Below are 21,113 nucleotides of genomic sequence, written 5' to 3' on the forward strand. Positions count from 1 at the left end.
CTCCATCATTGTCAACTCTTCTGCCCGTTGTTTCTAACGCATCTCCCCAATTTGTAATCCAACTCTTAAATTCACCTCCTTGCTTGCACTCAGATCTTAGAATCCTCCAACTGCTCTCACAACTGCCCCACTTTGAAGACTTGTTGTTCCTTCCTCTCATCACTTACAGTATAGTGAGCTGCCTCAGATATTTTGTAAATCCTTCAACAGGAGACGCATTAACCCACTTCTATCCTTACAAAGAATGAGCAATATAGAAGCAGGCCATCCAGTCTAAGTTTCTCCTGAGTGCCTCGTTGGATGTTTTGGTGACTATTTTACCATCATGATCATTTAAGACTCCCCAACAAAACGAGACTTCTCTCCAGGCCATCCTATCAAACTCATTCATAATCTTAAAGATTTCTATTGGGTCACTTCTTAGTCCCCTCATTTTTGAGTAAAGAGCCCCAGCCTGAGGTGACCTCCTCCTCCAACCTTCAGCATGTCCCTCCTGGCTGTCAATGCCTCCACAAGAGCGCGCAGACACTAATCAGAAAAATGGTGCTTGCTGCCCACCTCAGGTTCCCTCCCACCTGCAGCGTCTTCTTGTCATCCCCATGATGCAGACCTCCCTGTGCTGCCTCTGTTGTCATCAGCAGCCTCTGGCAGTCGTCTTTAGACTGCGTGCCAGGCCGCCATCGGACATGGTTAAGGGGCAGCACGGTTGCATTGTGGATAGCACAATTGCTTCACAGCTCCAGGGTCCCAGGTTCGATTCCGGCTTGGGTCACTGTCTGTGCGGAGTCTGCACACCCTCCCAGTGTGTGCGTGGGTTTCCTCCGGGTGCTCCGGTTTCCTCCCACAGTCCAAAGATGTGCCGGTTAGGTGGATTGGCCATGCTAAATTGCCCTTAGTGTCCAAAATTGCCCAAAGTGTTGGGTGGGGTTGCTGGGTTATGGGGATAGAGTGGAGGTGTGGACCTTGGATAGGTTGCTCTTTCCAAGAGCCGGTGCAGACTCGATGGGCCGAATGGCCTCCTTCTGCACTGTAAATTCTATGATTCTATGATGGTACCCGCCACGCACCTGCCAGCCTGCTGAACCTATCCAGAGGGGGTTTCACGCTGGCTGCCACTTAAGATTCCAATAACTGGTGACTAGGGACTAACAACAGTAGATGTTAATGGGTGCGATCAAGCGGCCACGCTGCACCTGAAAAGCAGTGTGCCACGGCGCAATATGGCCAATAAAAACCGTGAGACCCTGCTCCCGGGATATACCTGTCCCGCAACATCTCGCGAGATCGAACATGATCTTACGCGACGTTGCGATGTAAGTCCTGCCCATTGTGGGCAGGATCACTTTTTGGCAAGTCTGCATATCAGAGCGAGACAGCTCGCCTCAACCTAATATGTAGGTTTCCAAGTCACTTGAAGCTTTGGGACCTATCTCCTTCGCTTTCGGGACCTCAGGCGAGCACCATTCACTACTGGTCTCCCCAAATGGGGAGGAAACGGAACGGCAATTGTGGGGGTCCCCAGGGGATGGGAGGCCCCAAGGTACATGCCTTTTGGGCAGGGTGGTACCTTGGCACTGCTTGTACCCCCCAGGCATCCTGGCAGTACCACCTGGGTGCCCAAGTGGCACTGGCAGGGAGCCAGTCGGGGTCGGGGGCGCCAGAGATCTGGATGCCATTTAAAAATGGCGTCCCGATCTCTCGCTACACTGAGGAGTTCCGGTAAGCGGAGCTCCTCAGTGCACATAACAGGGCTATGTGCAGCCTCGGCTGTGCGTTCCCCGCTGCGGCTCCCTATCTAACCGTTCGATAACATTGTGTTTCTCGGCATTGCGAGTGCTGGGTAACACGTGGCTAAACGCGCTCACTATGGGACTTTGTTCCTATTTAGTTAAATCATGCCCTTTATTAACAGTAACAGAGCAGCTCTTCCATGCTGCGTCTCTGCCCGCGCTCCGGGAGAACTCCCCCTCTCAGGACACGTGACCCTTTTCAACCCGCATCATCGCAACATCCATGTGGTCTACATCATTTAGGGCGGCACGGTGGCACAGTGGTTATCACTGCTGCCTCACAGTGCCAGGTACCCAAGTTCAATTCTGGCCTTGGGTCACTATCTGCGTGGAGTTTGTACTTTCTCCCCGTGTCTGCATCGGTTTCCTCCGGGTGCTCCAGTTTCGTCCCATAGTCCAAGGATGTGCAGGTTAGTGTCTACGGATGTGCAGATTAGGTTATGTTGTTATGGGGATAGGGCGTCTGGACATGGGTAGACTGCTCATTCCAACGGTCGGTGCAGACTTGATGGGTCAAATGGCTTCCTTCTGCGCTGTAAGGGTTCCATGATCTTCTGTGATCTTCCCCATTTAAGTTGGGACAACAGGTAGTGCTGCGTTTGTGCCAGTGTAAGAGAATATAGAAGTAAAAGCTATTTGCACATATAAAATTAAACAGGGCAAACAACACATAACTATTTGTTGAAAAAAAAAAAAAAATTCCAATTAAGGGGCAATTTAGCGTGGCCAATCCAACATACATCGATGGCCAGTAGGGGGATTCCAGGTAAAGGTTGCTTCCAACCCTGGGTGACCTTGGTGGAGTTGCTGGGTGTAGTATCTCTGCAAAGAGGTAGGGACAACGAATTGCTGCCCATGCAGTATCAGCTCGTCTTGTTCATTTAGCTCCTCTCACATAGAGAAGAATCTGCAGAGTTCATGGGGAAGCTCCTTTGAGAACTGTGGTCAGCCTTTCATAATGACATTGTGGAGTTGCCTGTATATGAGATCTGCTTGTAAGGCATCCTTAAGTTTCTAGATTCGAAGAGATGAGGGGACCTATATGAGCATGATGTCAATGTCCTCCTCATGATCTGCCTGGTCAGTGGCGGGTAGGAGGGCACTGGAAAGAGCTTCAGCAAGGTACAACTCCTTACCGTGCTTGTAGATGTTACTGGAGGTTGTAGCGCTGTAGCTTGAGCATGGTGCACTGTAGTTCTACAGACGCAGTGTGAAGAAACTTCTTAAGAATAGTGATGAGTGGCTGATGGTCAGGTTCAACACTTACAGAATGATGATATATGCAATCATAAAATTTCTAACCAGCAAAGATGAGGGCAAGCAGCTCCATCTCAATTTGGACATAACAAGACTCAGTGTCCATGAGGGTCAATGATGTGAAGGCCATTGATCTGCCATTCTGGATGCATACTGTGCCAAGTCTGTGCTGGGAAGCATCTGCTGATAGGAGTACAGGTGCTCGAATGTTGAAGTACTGTAGTACCAGAGGGGCTGAGAGTGCCTGCTTGATCTTGTTGAAAGCACAGTACGGTGGTCTTACCAACATCATTTAGCATCTTGGTGAAGGAGCTGATAAAGTGGTCCGATGACCTCAGTGTAGTAAGGAACGAACTTGGAAAGATGATTTGTTTTACCAAGGAAGCACTGCGGGGCATGCTTGAACTCAGGAATGGCCACCTGTCTTATAGCCATTGTTTTGACTGAATCTGGCTTCATACCATCAGCTGTGAGCAAGTGACCCACATAAGGAACCTGGTAAACCCTCAATGTGTAATTTGCGGGGTTAAGCTTCAGCTGAATGGTCCTGATTCTGTTGAAGACGAGAGAAAGACGGACATCGCGTTCTTGCACATTATGACCCCAAACCAGAAGGTCATTGACAATGACAGGGTTCTGCTGCAATGAGTTGCTCCATTCACCACTGGAAGAAATCACTGCCAGTGGATATCCCATAGAACATACAAAGAAATAATATCTGCCTACCAGAAACATGAATGTGCTATGTTTAAAAGATTCCTCCTCCAGATAGATCTGCCAAAACCCACATTTCACATCCAGGATACTGAAAACCTTGGCATTAGGCATGTCTGCTGTCTTCATAGGGTGATGAGGTCTGAGCAGTGCCTTGTTGAAGTGAACTGGATCAATAAAAATGCTGAGAGTGCAATTTGTCTTTACTGTTGCCACCATTGGTGAAATCCATTCTGTGGCCTCATCTATGGGCCAATGACACCCAGTGTTGTCAGACGGTCCAGCTCATTGATTACTTTCTGCTTCGTTGTTAGGAGGATCCTTCTCGGATGGAATCGAGTCCTCTAGCCTCGCATGATATATTACAGGTAGCTTCCCAATGGTGTCGCATTTGAATAGGTATTTATATTCCACCATTTCTGGGCCTGCTTTTGCAGAGTGTGTACGTCTGGATTAACCCCAATATGATGCTATCCCAAAGACCCAAAAGTAGCTTCACATTTTGCTCCATGACATGAAACTGAAAACTGCCCTGCGGGAGTGTTTTTGCTCCATGACATGAAACTGAAAACTGCCCTGCGGGAGTGAAGAGTGACCACTGATGTGTTATGTACTCTGGGATAACACAGGCTTCAACTGGATGCAGCTTTAACCAAAAGATACTCCAGATCTTGAAGTTAGTTCAATCTGATTTATTGAACCAGTAGCACAGTTAGCACAGTTCTCTATGAGTTTGACTCTCTGCTAACCTAAGTGTGGTTACTCTGTCTGCCTGAACCAGACTAGCTCTTAGCCACGTGCTGGAGGTGTGATACTGTACATACACCCTGACTCACTCTGTAGATGTTCATCAGTGGAAAGAGGCGGAGTGTGAGTGCCTCGTGCCTTTTATAGTGAGATACCATCCCCGAGTGTCCTGCCTGCTCATTGGTCATGTCCTGTTCTCGGTGTTCATTAGCTGCCTGGCTGTGCCTGTCTGTATAAGGGGTAGCACGGTAGCCTTGTGGAGGGGCAGCACGGTAGCCTTGTGGATAGCACAATTGCTTCACAGCTCCAGGGTCCCAGGTTCGATTCCGGCTTGGGTCACTGTCTGTGCGGAGTCTGCACATCCTCCCAGTGTGTGCGTGGGTTTCCTCCGGGTGCTCCGGTTTCCTCCCACAGTCCAAAGATGTGCAGGTTAGGTGGATTTGCCATGCTAAATTGCCCTTAGTGTCCAAAATTGCCCTTAGTGTTGGGTGGGGTTACTGGGTTATGGGGATAGGGTGGCGGTGTTGACCTTGGGTAGGGTGCTCTTTCCAAGAGCCGGTGCAGACTCGATGGGCCGAATGGCCTCCTTCTGCACTGTAAATTCTATGATAATCTATGATATCATTATCTGCATGTCTGCATATCATGACAACCACACCTTCTGTGTGGATCGGTTTTCTACCATACGCCACAAGGTCCACTTGAGCGTTGGGATCTGGTGCAGCATATGAATTGATTTTCCACAACAACTGCCTGGCAGGACATTTTGCTCCTACGTTGATCTTTACTTAGTTTTGCCTTGCTACAGGCACTGTTTAATGCAATGGAATTTCACCTCTCTCCATAATTGTGTCGACGCTCCGCGCCTTGATTACTTTGCAGGTACTCCAATTCATTTACCTTGTTCGTGCTCCGGAACCTGGAGAACTGACCAGATGGGGTGTTACTGATGGCCTGGGCAGGCTGCTGTGACTTGGATCTGCAGCAGTTTGCGAAATTGTTCCATTTGCCACACTTGTTACAGCGTTTACCAGACATGTAGTTCTGTTCTGAGAGCGATGGCCGCTGCAATTGGAGCAGGGATTTCCCTGAGCCGTGAAAACCTCTGATTCTGAACTCTGCTGCTTCTTTCTGACTGCTCGTTCAGCAAATAGATGCTGATGGCACATTCCAAGGTTAAACCTTTCTCACAAAAAAGCTGCTTGTGGACAACATCACTATGGACTTCACACACCACGTGATCTCTCACCAACATGTCGGTGAGTGTGCCAAATGCACATTTCTTTGCTAGAATTTTTAAAGTTGCAGCATAGGACTGAATAGTCTTGTCAAATGTTTGGTTGGTTGTATTGAACACATGTCTATCCAGTAATGATGTGCTTTACTGGCGTGCTTTTGTGCTCGAGCATTTTCAGCAATATTTCAAGATCTTCCTTCTCTTCCACCGTTTGAAAAACAAAAGGACTTTCTCAACCGCCTCGAGAGCCGTTAAATTTAGAAGAGTGTACACCTGTACGTCCTTTGATATGTCCATTAGGCAGTCACCGAAATAGATACCCCACTCTTTTTCAAATATCGTCCAATTGTCTGTGACATTTTTATCAAACATGAGCAGGTCAATGCGGCAAACTCCCTGTGCCATTCTGCCAACTCCTGACACCATGTAGGAGTAATGTGCTTCAATAGGTAAATGGTTCCAATAACTGGCGACCGTGAGCTAACGACAATGAAGTGAAAGTCGCTGTTCTCCCTTTTGGGTACGAGAGAGCTGACTGGTGGTGATTTAACCCGAGGGTCACCTCACCTCGGGCATGGGACAAGGTTGAGAAGGCAGGGCCCTTCATGGTTACATCAGCCAGTACGGGAATTTAACCCATGCTGTTGGTATCGCTCTGCATCACCAGCCAGCCATCCAGCCAGCTGAGCTAACCGACCTCCATAACTACATTAGATGCTTATTGACGGTAACTAGGCAGCTCTTACATGCTGTGTTTGTGCCCTGGCTCCGAGGAAATTCCCACGCTCCTGACACGTGACCCCTTTTCGGGTATCCGCATCATCCCAAGAACAACGTGACCACCCGCTACAGTATCTCCGCCAATCCAAATTCCGCTCACAAATCAGAATGGGTGGACAACTGGTGGTAAGTCAGCAATTCAATTTCAAATGACATTCATCTTGCATCCATCCACATTGTGGCATAAATGGGGCAGTAGCCAGAAAACAAATCAATCTTTTATTCTGTTTTCTGTTGATTTATGTATCTGAACAATTTTCACAAATCCTCGAAAATCTGAATAGTAGATCTCATATCTAATTATGTCCATAACATTATGGGTTTGGCTAGCTCTCAAAATAACAAAAGCTAATTTCTTACAGTGAATAGCACTAATTAGTGTGAATCATGATTCACACCCGAGCTAAAACCAATTAATTTATCAGTAGTCTCTTACCTCTACAGAAGCACAACCTGACATATCCAAATTTATGAAAAAATACTCAAAAACCTTTATTCAGTAAATATGCTAATATGCTGCCATTTCCCACCATTTTCATCATACAGATATAAGACGCTATAACAGCCACTGTTTTAATATAATGAATATTTATGAAAAGTTATGGGTCTAACTGGAGATCAACTTAGTAGCTTCATTGCTTGTTGTGGTTTTTTTTAATGGGATGTGGGCTTCGCTGGCTAGGCCAGAATTTATTACCCATCCCTAATTGCCCTTGAGAAAGTGGTCAGGAGCCACCTTTTTGAACTGCTGCAGTCCATACGGTGTAGTTACACCCACAGTGCTTTGACCCAGTGATAGTGAAGGAACGATGATATATTTCCAAGTCAGGATGGTGTGTGACTTGGAGAGGAACTTCCAGGTGGTGGTGTTCCCATGTGTCTGCTGACCTTGTCCTTCTTGATGGTAGTGGTCATGGGAGGTGCTATCGAAGGAGCCTTGGTGAGTTCCTGCAGTGCATCTTGTAGATGGGACTCACAGCTGCCATTGTACATCAGGGATGGAGGAAATGAATGTTTGTGGATCGGATTTCAATCAAGCGGGCTGCTTTGTCCTGGACGGTGACAAGATTCTTGAGTGTTGTTGGAGCTGCACTCATCCAGGCAAGTCAAGAGTATTTTGATTTGATTTATATTCCATCACACTCCTGACTTGTGCCTTGTATGGTGGATCACCAACCAGAAGTAGATCGAGAAGAAGGGAGCTGGTCGAGCAGGAGAATCTTGACAGGGAGTGGGATAGCTTGATCTTGGTTTCGGACAATGCTCGGCACAACATTGAGGGCCGAAGGGCCTGTTCTGTGCTGTGCTGTTCTATGTTCTATGTAACAGGCCAAGATGGCAGAGGGTAAAGGGCCTGTTCTGCTCACCCCATGGTCAATGGAGCAGCTGGTAGACTTGTTAAATGAAAAGTTTAGCTAGCAGCGGAGGGAAGACCATGAGGACCTAGCCAAGGTGGTAGAGCTGCTGAAAACGGGGACTGACCATGTGCAGCAGAGGCTGGAGTCTCAGGGCCAGGAGATCCAGAAAGTGGAGGAGGTGGTGGGGGAGCACGAGGAGCAGCTCACCTCATTGGTGGCCAAGATGAGAGTGATGCAGACGACCCAAAAGCGGCTGAAGGAGAAGGTGGAGAATCTGGAGAACCGCTCCAGAAGGCAAAACCTGCGGATTGTGGGGATGCCCGCAGGCATTGAAGGAGTGGATGCCGGCAGGTATGTGGCCAAGATGTTGGAATAGTTGATGGGGGGGGGGGGCCTTCGACCGGCCCCTGGAGGTTTCCCGAGCACACAGGGCGCTGATGAGGAGGCTGCAGGTGGGTGAACCACCGAGGGCGATGGTGGTGTGGTTGCAGCGCTTCCTGGACAAGGAGAAGATTCTGCAATGGCCGAGGCAGACGAGTAGGTGCACCTGGGAAGGGGACGAGCTGCAGGTGTACCAGGACCTCGGCGCAGAACTGGCGAAGAGGAGGGCCGGGTTTAACGGGGGTCAAGGTTGCCCTCTTTAAGAAGGGGGTGAAGTTTGGGATGTTGTACCCGGCCCGCCTCTGGTGACTTTCCAGAATCAGGAATATTATTTTGGTACGCCAGAGGAGGTGACGGAATTTTTGAGACAATGGACTGGCAGGAGAAGGAGGACATTGAATTTTGGAGGAGGTCTGAAGAAGTGTTTGTTTTTGCTCTTGATGGTTTTTGGAGAACGTTTCTCCTCTGAGATGTTTTGTGGGGCTTGGTGTCGAGGGTGCTTGGGGAGCGACAGGGGTGAGTACACCTTTTTCCTGTTTCTTTGTTTCTTGAGGCAGTGCGAATGGTGGGGGAGGGGGATCAGTGGGGGGGAGGGGGGGTAGGAGGCTTGGGGGCCTTGGGCAGGGGCTGCCAGGGTAGCTGGGCAGGCTAGTTAACGGGAACACAGTGGTCAGGCGGTTGGTGCAGGAGAGGGGGGTGGGGTTGTTGTTTTGCTTGGGCTAGGGGGGACGCTGACAAGGGTGCGGTTTCTGTGGCGCAGCAGGAACGGAGGTGATGACGGCAGACATCCGAAGATGGGTTTGGAAGGCCGGGGATTGGCCAAAAAGGGATATGGTTGATCGGCAGGGGAAGGGGGCGGGAGTCCCCTGTGCAGGCTGGTCACGTGGGACGTGAGAGGGCTGAATGGGCCGGTCAAACGATCATTTATGTTCGCGCACCTGAGGCATCTGAATGCAGACATGGCTTTTTTACAAGAGATAGCGAGTCAGACGAGGTTTAGGAAAAGATGGGTAGGGCAGGTATTTCACTCGGGACTGGACATGAAGATGAGAGGGGTGGCGTTCGAGGTGGGGAACGTCGTGGCAGAATCGGAGAGGGGAGGTTGTGATGGTGAGCAGGAAACTGGAGGGAATGCCGGTGGTTTTGCTGAATGTTTATGCCCCAACTGGATGATGTAGAGTTTATGAGGTGGGTGCTGGGGAAGATCCCTGACCTGGACCCGCACCGGCTGATCATGGGGGGGGGGGGGCGGGAAGAGAGATTTTAACATGGTCATTGAACCACGTTTGGACCGGTCGAGCCTGAGATCGGGGAAGGTGCCAGTGGTAGCGAAGGAGCTGAAGGGGTTTATGGAGCACATGCGGAGGGGGTGGGGTGGACCCATGAAGGTTTGGGAGGCTGAGGGCAAAGGAGTTTTTGCACTTTTCCCATGGGCACCGGATGTACTCCCGGATTGACTTTTTGTTCTGGACAAGGCGCTATTGGCGTGGGTGGTTGACTCAGAGTACTCGGCGATCGCGGTTCCAGACCACGCACCGCACTGGGTGGATTTGCGAGTGGACCGCGGGGGGCCGAGGGGGGTGGGGGGTGCAGCCGCTGCAATGGGGGCTAGATGTGAGGTTGTTGGTCAATGAGTAGGTGTTCGAGCGGCTGAGGGCTCCCATTCGGGGGTGGGGGGGGGGGGGGTGGAATTCAACGACACGGCTGGAGGTTACGGCCACCACGCTGTGGGAGGCACTCAAAGCGTTGGTTAGGAGGTGGAGTCTATTTCGATTCGGGCGGACAGGGAAAAGGTGGAATGAGCAGAGATGGCAAGGCTGGTGGAAGAGGGTCGATAGGAGGCCCCCCGGAGGCAGGACTGTTGAAGGAGAGGCAGGGGTTCCAGATGGAGTTTGGATTGAGACCTACGGGGAACGTAGTAGGGCAGTTGCGGAGAGCCTGGGGGACAATATACGAGTACATGGAGAAGGATGCTGGCCCACCAACTCAGGAAGCAGGAGGCGGCGAGGGAGATTGGAAGAGTGAAGGACGGGAAGGGTGGTATTGGACCTGGTGGGGGTGAATGGGGCGTTCGAGGAGTTTTATAGTAAGCTATATGAGTCGGAACCCCCGGTCAGGGGGGAGGAAATGCAGCGGTTTCTGGATGGGCTGGAGTTTCCCAAGGTGGACATGGACCTGGTGGAGGGGTTGGGGGCCCCCATTAGGTTGAGGGAGGTGATGAAGAGTATGGGGGCGATACAGGCAGGGAGGTCCCATGCCCGGATGGGTTCCCGGTGGAGGTTTATAAGACGTTTTTGGGGGGGGAATCTCGGAAGCTCCCTACTACACTATCGCAGGCATCCATCTCCCTGATACTGAAGAAGGATAAAGATCTGGAGCAGAGTGAGTCCTATCGCCCGATATAATTTTTAAATGTGGATGCCAAGTTGCTGGCAAAGGTGTTGGCCTTGTGAATTGAGGACAGTGTCCCAGGGATGATAGGTGAGGATCAAACGGGGTTTGTGAAGGGGAGGCAGCTGTCGGGAATTGTAAGGAGGTTATTTATCGTGATTATGAGGCCCCCGGAGGGGCAGGAAGTGGAGGTGGCAGTGGCAATGGATGCAGAGAAGGCGTTCGACTGGGTAGAGTGGGAACATCTGTGGGAGGTGTTGGGACGATTTGGGTTCGGGCAATGGTTTGGGGATTGGGTCAGGTTGCTGTATAAGGCGCCGGTAGCAAGTGTGCGGACAAACCGGGTGAGCTTGGGATATTTTGGGTTGCACCGTGGGACAAGGCAGGGGTGCCCGCTCTCCTGTTGCTTTTTGCCTTGCTGATAGAGACATTGGCAATGGTACTTAGAGCGTTGAGGGGTTGGAAGGGGTTGTGAGGGGAGGGGGCGAGCACAGAGTTTCGTCTTATATGGACGACCTGTTGCTTTCTGTTCCGGACCCATTGGGGGGCATTGGCAAAATCCATGGGAATTTTGGAGGACTTTGGCCGGTTTTTCAGATACAAGCTGCATATGGGAAAGAGTGAGGTGTTCCCGATTGTGGCTAGGTGGCAGGAGAGGAGGTTAACGGAGCTGCCGTTCTAGGTGTTTTTAAAATTCGGTTTGTGGTGACTTCAGGGAAGTTGTTAGGTGATAGTAATCCATCCCACTCTTGCAGAATACAGTGCCAAATCTGGGCAAAAGATGCACATAAATACAGTCTTGACCCACGACAAAAGTGTCATTTGAAACTTTTTCTTGTGCTCACTTCTTAGGGTCGGGGAGGTGAAACTGGGAGCAACCGCATGAAATTTAAAACAAATACTATCATTTTTGGAAATAATCTCAGATCAATTTGTTTCACTTTGTTTTGACAGATTTATGAGCTTTTAAGGATTAAGTTGATATGCAAGTACTGTTGTTTATTTTGACAGATTTATGAGATTTTCAAAGACTTCCAAACGTTATTATAGGGCTCATGATTTTATAGGGAATACTGGGTCAGTGAGTTGGGGGAGAGGTGGTATTGGGCATGAAGTGGTCTGGAGAGGATATGGTGAGTAGGGGGATGAGGTTTAAAGGAGCCTCATAACTCATTTACAGACAGGGCTGAGGTTTCAGTGAATGGAGGTGGGCCTTTCAGCCTGGCTGCCTTGGCACCAGCCCGCCTCCGTTTCCACCTAGGGCTGGATCACGATGTTGAGAAAATCCCAACTTCAGTCTCAAAAATGAAAACCTTTCCCTAAAACTATAAGGTGCACAGAATCTAAGTTGTTAGTTTTAGTGTTAGAAGTAGCACTTAAAACAAGTTTTTAAAAATCTGCTCATGTCACTGAAGCTTTCCATTGAGACTATTTGAAGCAGAAGTAAAATTAGGAAAATACACAAACAACAAAAAAATGGGGTTATTAAGTCCATTTAGTCTTTTATGTATTATAGCTGCACAATGTTTGAATGCCACTGACATTTTGGCATTTGGTTCCAGCATAACGGACAATTATAATCCTATCATATACATTACCAGGCAGGTCATTACTCTTTACACAGTCCAATGATATAGGATTCATTCTCATGGTTTACTGTGTCCATGGATGTATTTGATTTCTTCACCTTTTCAAAGACCATACAGGACTTGCATATCGATAGAAAGACCATATCCATGTGCTTGTTTACCATTGCTAGCCTATTCGCCAATGTGCCACTCATAGGCATTTGCACCATGTCATTATATAGAACATAGAACGATACAGGGCAGTACACGCCCTTCGGCCCACGATGTTGCACCGACATGGGAAGTCAAAAAACAAAAGCCATCTAATCTACACTATGCCATTCTCATCCATATGCTTATCCAATAAACTTTTAAATGCCCTCAATGTTGGCGAGTTCACTACTGTTGCAGGTAGGGCATTCCACGGCCTCACCACTCTTTGCGTAAAGAACCTACCTCCGACCTCTGTCCTATATCTATTATCCCTCAGTTTAAGGCTATGTCCCCTCGTGCTAGCCATTTCCATCTGCGGGAGAAGGCTCTCACTGTCCACCCTATCTAACCCTCTGATCATTTTGTATGCCTCTATTGTCTCCTCTTAACCTTCTTCTCTCTAACGAAAACAACCTCAAGTCCATCAGCCTTTCCTCATAAGATTTTCCCTCCATACCAGGCAACATCCTGGTAAATCTCCTCTGCACCCGTTCCAAAGCTTCCACGTCCTTCCTATAATGAGGTGCCCAGAACTGTACGCAATATCATGGTGATCTAGATGCGCTGCCACTGTCTGAATCTGTTTTGATCGAATTTATGAATTCATGCAGCTGTGTTTAGTTTTAACGACACCATGTCTGTCCAAAGAGATGGTGCTGACATTGAGTCCCCTCTCGGCCCAGCTCCCACCAATATCATCATCGCTTTCCACAAGGCAGGCGTTTTTGATGGAATGATCTCTAACTTCCTATCCTGACATATTTCCAATATGTTGCTGATACTTTTGCAACTGCACGTAAGAATTTCCTTGCACACCATAACGAGCTCCATCCTGTACTCAAATTCACATCTTGGCATGCTAGCAGAGAAATCCACCAATGGCTTCTCTGCTACTGTCTCCAGCAAGTCTACCTTCATGGTTAATATAGTTTCATGCACTATAAGATTAGGCTTATTGATAACCTTGTAAATAGGGCCTGAGCTTTTTGCTCACTGTGCAAGATTGATACTGAAATAGATGCATCAAAGCGATCTTGTGGGCTAATGGCTACCCCGATCAGATCATTCCTCGCAGTGAATTGCACAAGCTCCCGAATGGGACTAAGGCAGTCACTTTCGGTCGTGAAAAGTGCCCAACCAACCTCTGATTACCCTGGAGGGGTAAGCGGTGTCAAACATTTGAGCAACAGGTGAAGCTAGCTGTTTAACGCTGCTATTATAGAGGAGCAAGACGAGTTGTATTCTCCACTAACAGGATGGTGCTGTCAAGATGTTCTGCCTATCACACAAGTGAGTAATGTGGTATACGAATTTCATTGTTGGCATGATGCTAAGCCGTACTTCCCAAAGACTAGTGGATCATATCAAACAGCATGTCCCTTTGGCTGTTGTAACAGGCAAAGTACTGACCATAGTCAACCAGCCCATGCTTGCAAAACGCAAAACAGGGAGTCCAACATTAGATGTGATTCTGCAATTGGGCAACACTTAGTAATCAATTTCATTTGTGGTAAGAATTACATTAAAAAACAGTTTAGGATTATCAGTCGGGCTCGCAGTGTGGCTCACCTGCACTTGCTAGAAGCTACATATATTCACACAAACAAAAAGAGCATGACCACACATTGTGGCTTTTTCAACTAAACAAAGGCCTGGGGGAACAGTCAGTCACGATTCATCCTCCATGGCAACACCTCTACCAATTAGAGTGTGGTAGTCACCACTGTTGTATTGTATATACCGCATACGAGGGGTATTATGGTAAGGCCCCTGTACTACAGGTACGGGGGTAGATCCCTGCCTGCTGGCTCTGCCCAGTAGGTGGAGTATAAATGTGTGTGCTCTCCGAGCTGCAGCCATTTCGGCAGCAGCTGTGGGAGGCTACACATCTCTGCGTAATAAAGCCTCGATTACGCTCTACTCTCGTCTCGTCGTAATTGATAGTGCATCAGTTTATTACGCAGAGATTTTACAACGATGGATCTCCGCATCAAGCCTGATCACCTGCAGCTGCGCCCTCAAGCAGACAACGTCAAGTCAGCCTTCGCACATTGGCTAGCTTGCTTTGAAGCATACATCGGATCTGTGACAGAACCACCCTCAGAGGCACAGAAGCTCCAGATCTTTTACACGTGGCTGAGCTCCGCAATTTCTCCCCTCATCCGGGACGCGCCGACCTAGACTGAGGCCATGGTGCTACTGAAGGAGAACTACACTCAGCAGACCACAGAATCTTCGCCGGGCACCTCCTGTCCACGCGGCATCAACTCCCCGGTGAGTCTGTGGAAGATTTCTGGCGTGCCCTGCACGTCCTGGTGAGAGACTGCGATTGCCAGGCCGTTTCGGCAGCTGAACATTCTGACCTGCTAGTTAGAGACGCGTTTGTTACGGACATAGGGTCGGCCTACATCCGCCAGTGCCTCTTAGAAGGGGCTACCCTCGACATCGCGGCGACCAAGAAACTAGCGATCTCGCTCACAGTCGCCTCACGCAATGTACAGGTGTATGCCCCCAACCGCACGGCCCACCTCTCCTGGGCATCGTGGATCCCGCCAGCGAACACCCCATCGTGGACCCCATCAGCGACCGCCCCAGCCAACCCCAGGCCTGCGCCACGCAGCAGCCAACCAACCCCGGGGGACCCAAGTGCTACTTCTGTGGACAGACAAAACACCCCCGGCAGCGCTGCCCGGTGCGGAGCGTGCTCTGCAAGGCCTGCGGGAAGAAAGGACATTTCGCTGCTGTGTGCCAGGCCCGCTCGATCGCCGCTATTGTCCCTGCACCCCCCATGTGCGACCCGTATGCGCTGCCATCTTCCTCGCCTCAGACCACGTGCGGCCCGTGGGCGCCGCCATCTTGCTCACCTCACAACACATGCGGCCCGTGGGCGCCGCCATCTTGCCTGCCTCAGGACACGTGCGGCCCATGGACGCCGCCATCTTCCCCGCCTCAGGACCCCTGCTCATCGGCCACCTCATTGGGTCGCTCATCGCCTGCAACCGCTGCCCCCCAACCGCGTCTCGCCTCCATCCCGATCGACCAGTCCCGACCGCAGAACCTCGCGACCGCGCCGACGACAGTGAAGGTCGACGGGCACAAGATATCCTGCCTTCTGGACGCCGGGAGGACTGAGAGCTTCATCCACCCCGATACGGTAAGGCGCTGCTCCCTCACGGTACACCCCATGAACCAGAAAATCCTCCTGGCCTCCGGATCCCACTCTGGCGATCTGGGGGTACTGCACCGCCGCCCTCACCATCCAGATGAGGGCTCTACGTCCTCTCGACCCCTGCGCTGCCTTGCTACTCTGCCTGGACTTCCAGTGCAACCTCCAGAGCCTAACCCTGAAATTTGGCGGGCCCCTACCACCCCTTACAGTATGCGGCCTCACGACACTTAAGGTCGACCCACCTTCCCTGTTTGCAAACCTCACCCCGGATTGCAAACCCGTCGCCACCAGGAGCAGACGGTACAGCGCCCAGGACAGGACCTTCATCAGGTCTGAGGTCCAGCAGCTGCTACGGGAAGGTATCATCGAGGCCAGCAACAGCCCCTGAGAGCCCAAGTGGTAGTTGTGAAAACAGGGGAGAAAAACAGGATGGTCGTTGACTACAGTCAGACCATCAATCGGCACACGCAGCTCGACGCGTACTCCCTCCCACGCATATCTGATATGGTCAATCAGATTGCACAGTACCGAGTCTTCTCGACAGTGGACCTAAAATCTGCCTACCACCAGCTCCCCATTTGCAAGGTGGACCGCCCATACACCGCGTTTGAAGTGGGCGGCCGCCTTTACCACTTCCTGAGGGTTTTCTTTGGCGTCACTAACGGGGTCTCGGTCTTCCAACGGGAGATGGACCGAATGGTTGACCAGTACGGACTGCGGGCCACCTTCCCGTATCTGGACAACGTCACCACCTGCGGCCACAACCAACAGGACCACGACGCTAACCTTTCCAAATTCCTCCACACCGCTAAACTCCTCAACCTAACCTACAATAAGGAGAAGTGCGTGTTCAGCACGAACCGATTAGCCATCCTCGACTATGTGGTCCAGAATGGAGTGCTAGGGCCCCACCCCGATCGCATGCGCCCCCTCATGGAACTCACCCTTTCCCACTGCCCAAAGGCCCTCAAACGATGCCTGGACTTCTTCTCGTACTACGCCCAGTGGGTCCCTAACTATGCGGACAAGGCCCGCCCACTCATTCACTCCACCGTTTTCAACCTGACGGTCGAGGCTCACCAGGCCTTCAACCGTATCAAGGCCCGACATCGCCAAGGATGCGATGCACGCGGTCGATGAGACGCTCCCCTTCCAAGTCGAGAGCGATGCATCAGACGTCGCTCTTGCCGCCACCCTCAACCAAGCAAGCAGGCCCGTGGCATTCTTTTCCCGCACCCTCCATGCCTCTGAAATTCGGCACTCCTCCATCAAAAAGGAGGCCCAAGCTATCGTTGAAGATGTGCGGCATTGGAGGCATTACCTGGCCGGCAGGAGATTCACTCTCCTCACTGACCAACGGTCGGTTGCCTTCATGTTTAACAACACACAGCGGGGTAAGGTAAAAAATGATAGGATCTTGAGGTGGAGGATCGAGCTCTCCACCTACAATTACGAGATTTTGTATCGCCCCGGTAAGCTCAACGAGCCCGATGCCCTATCCCGAGGTACTTGTGCCAATGCACAAGTGGACCGACTACGGACTCTGCACGACGATCTCTGTCACCCAGGAGTCACCCGCTTTTATCAGTTCATCAAGGCCCGCAATCTGCCCTACTCCATCGAGGAAGTCAGGGCGATCACCAAAGACTGCCAGGTCTGCACGGAGTGTAAACCGCACTTCTCCCGGCCAGACCGAGCGCACCTGGTGAAGGCCTCCCGCCCCTTTGAACGCCTCAGTGTGGACTTCAAAGGGCTCCTCCCCTCCACTGACCGAAACTTTCTTTATGTGGTCGACAAATATTCCAGATTCCCCTTCGCCATCCCATGCCCCGAAATGACGTCTGCCACCATCATCAAAGCCCTCAACACCATCTTCGCTCTGTTCGGTTTCCCCGCCTACGTCTACAGCGACCAGGGATCCTCATTTATGAGCGATGAGCTGTGCCAGTACCTGCTCACAGGGGCATTGCCTCGAGCAGGATGACCAGCTACAACCCCAGGGGAAACGGGCAGGTGGAGCGGGAGAATGGGACGGCCTGGAAGGCCGTCCAGCTGACCCTACGTTCCAGAAATCTCCCGGCCTCCCGCTGGCAGGAGGTCCTCCCCGACGCCCTTCACTCCATTCAGTCGCTCCTGTGCACTGCGACTAACGAAACTCCCCATGAACGTCTCTTTGCCTTCCCCAGGAAGTCCAGCTCCGGGGTTTCGCTCCCAACATGGTGGGCAGCTCCAGGACCCGTACTCCTCTGCAAGCACGTGCGGCTACACATGGCAGACCCGTTGGTTGAGAGGGTACAGCTACTTCACGCGAACCCGCAGTATGCCTACGTAGCGTACCCCGACGGCCGCCAAGACACAGTCTCCCTCAGGGACCTGGCACCAGCTGGGTCCCCTCTGCCCCCCCCCTCCTCTGCCCCGGCGCCACACTCCCTCCCCCCAGCGCACCCCACCACAGCTCCCGCTCCAGGATGATCCGTCCTCCCCTTGCTCCCACCCAGGGATGAAGAGGAGGTCGACATGCTCCCGGAGTCACCGACGACCGAATCGACGCCGAAATCACCACCAGAACTGCGGTGCTCGCAACGACGGATCAAGGCGCCCGATCGTCTGAATTTGTAAACTTTTCCTTACAATGTTAAACACCTGAACGTAAGTAGTTTTCCACCCCCCCCCCCAGCTGAACTCCTTTTTGGGTTGAATGTGGTAGTCACCACTGTTGTATTGTATATACCTCATACGAGGGGTATTACGGTAAGGCCCCTGTACTACAGGTATGGGTGTAGATCCCTGCCTGCTGGCTCCGCCCAGTAGGCGGAGTATAAATGTGTGGGCTCTCCGAGCTGCAGCCATTTCGGCAGCAGCTGCGGGAGGCTCCACATCGCTGCGTAATAAAGCCTCGATTACGCTCTACTCTCGCCTCGTCGTAATTGATAATGCATCATAGAGTCCTCTTGCAAACTAATCAGCGCCATCTTCGCATGCAGTATAAATTGTTCTTCCCTTTCAGGTTTGACATTCTTGCATCTGTCCTTATGAATGCTAAAACAAAAAGCTTCAACAACATGACTCTTCTACAAAAACATTATTTTTTTCTATATAACCAGTGATCAATAAGTACGCCTCTGATGCTTACTTGCAGCCATAGGTCCATCAAGTGACGAAGAGGATAAGTAAGTACGTAAGGCTTACTTTCCCCTTTAAGCAAGAATGTTTTTCTCGATTATAATAACTCAAAGTTCTAGTTTGTTCCAGTTGGACTATTAACATACTATTAAAAGATCATGGTAAAAGCATATATTTTGTTTAAGAGACTTCTTGATACCTCCCAGAAATTCTCCATGCTGCCTATCGACTTGAAGGTTATGCCATTGACAAAGGATTTGGTTTCTAGAAAGAGGTCAGACATAACTCTGGTGAAGAAATACATGTTGGTATTTACCATTCCAAAGGTCACTGGAAAAGAAAGGAAGTTGTGGAGGTGTAACCTCGGCAACAATGTCATGCATACACCAGACAGTGAATTCTTACACTTTAATTTGGGCTGCAAAAGTTAGCAATGCTTTCTCTCCCAGCCTGCGACTCACATCCTGAGAAATCTACATGGTAACATCTTAAGGCACTCTGCATTACTTTGAAATTCAAACTTCACATAATCTCTGTGCCAAGCATTACAAAGGTCATTCTTTGAGTACATTTCCTAATTTTATGCATTTCTGTAATGACTTAGGCCAGGCCTTTGAGATTGGTCAATTGGAATACGAGTTCCCTGATTAGTGGTCCAATCAGGGAACCTTTTCTCTGTATATAACAGGGAGTGTCAGATTCTCTGCGCTCCCAGTGGAGACTGCAAGCTGAATGCACATGGTCGTACTGCTGTTGGTTTTGTTAATAAAAAGAATGCTGGTGAAGGGACTTCTGCCTCCGTGGACTTATTACAATTTAATTTGTAGATTTAACTTCTTCAGTTTTAAACAATTTATATTTTGCTGTTTTACTTGTTAATGGAGGAAGGATTGAGTCCCTGGTTTGTGGAAGTGGTCTGCCTTTGATGGGGACATTTTTGTGCTTTTCAGATCTATTTTCCTGCTGAGTCACTTAAACACATGAAGAAAGTTCAATCACATTTTAAGAATCTTAAGGGTACTTCTTAAAAACATTACACATCGGGCGGATTCGGGGACGTATCGAAAGATACTTAGAGGCCAATGATAATGGGGAGGTGCAGGTGGGGGTAGTCTGGGAGGCGTTGAAGGCGGTGGTCAGGGGAGAGCTAATCTCCATTAGGGACCATAGGGAGAGGAGGGAGAGACTGGTGGGGGATATATTAAGGGTGGACAGGAGCTATGCAGAGACCCCCGAGGAGGGACTACTTCGGGGGCGATGGAGCCTCCAGACGGAATTCGACTTGCTGACTACTGGGAGAGCAGAGGCGCAGTGGAGGAAAGCGTATGATTATTGGGAAAAGGCGAGTCGGATGCTGGCACATCAGCTTCGGAAGAGGGAGGCAGCAAGGGAGATTGGTGGAGTTAGGGATAAAGGGGGGAACACGGTGCTGAGTGTGGTGGGAATAAACGAGGCATTCAGGGACTTCTATGGGGAGCTGTATTGGTCGGAGCTCCCGACAGGGAGGGGGGGATGTGCCAATTTCTAGATCGGCTGAGGTTCCCGAGGGTGGAGGAGGAGCAGGTGGTTGGGCTGGGGGCACCGATTGGGCTGGAGGAGCTGGTAAAGAGACACAGGAGCATGCAGGCGGGGAAGGCCCCGGGGCCGGATGGGTTCCCGGTGAAATTTTATACGAAGTACGTGGACCTGCTGGGCCTGTTGCTAGTGAGGACTTTCAGTGAGGCGAGGGAGGGGGGGTACCTTGCCCCTGACAATGTCCAGGGCGCTGATCTCTTCGATCTTGAAGGGGACAAGGACCCATTACAGTGTGGATCATACAGGCCGATCTCGCTCCTCAATGTCGGCGCGATGTTGCTGGCGAAGGTTCTGGCCACGAGAATTGAGGACTGTGTCCCGGGGGTGATTTATGAGGACCAGATGGGATTTGTGAAGGGTAGGCAGCTGAACACCAATGTGCGGAGGCTCCTTAATGTAATTATGATGCCTTCGGTGGAGGGGGAAGCGGAGGTAGTGGCGGCTATGGACGCGGAGAAGGCCTTCGATAGGGTGGAGTGGGAGTATCTTTGGGAGGTGCTGCGGAGGTTTGGGTTTGGGCAGGGGTTCATCAGTTGGGTTAGGCTACTATATAAAGACCCGGTGGCGAGTGTGGCTGCGAACCGGCAGAGGAACACCGGGTGTCGCTGTATGCCGATGACCTGTTATTGCATGTTGCGGACCCAGTGGAGGGGATGGCGGAGGTCATGCGGATCCTTAGGGAGTTTGGGGACTTTTCGGGATATAAACGTAACGTGGGGAAGAGTGAGCTCTTTGTGGTGCACCCAGGAGACCAGGGAAGGGGGATAGACGAGCTTCTGCTGAAGAGGGCAGAAAGGAGCTTTCGGTACC

General features: G+C 50.7%; 1 protein-coding gene across 1 annotated transcript in view; it reads right to left on the reverse strand.

Moving 5' to 3' along the window:
• Positions 1-21,113, reverse strand: part of LOC140426972 (polycystin-2-like protein 2) — a 141,125-nt gene that overhangs the window by 111,934 nt on the left and 8,078 nt on the right. The window contains exon 3 of the mRNA XM_072512309.1: positions 18,928-19,058. Within this exon, the coding sequence (XP_072368410.1) occupies positions 18,928-19,058 (131 nt within the window). The remainder of the gene's footprint in view (positions 1-18,927; positions 19,059-21,113) is intronic.

Source organism: Scyliorhinus torazame, chromosome 7 (assembly GCF_047496885.1).
Source record: "Scyliorhinus torazame isolate Kashiwa2021f chromosome 7, sScyTor2.1, whole genome shotgun sequence".
In the NCBI taxonomy this organism is placed as follows: Eukaryota; Metazoa; Chordata; class Chondrichthyes; order Carcharhiniformes; family Scyliorhinidae; genus Scyliorhinus; species Scyliorhinus torazame.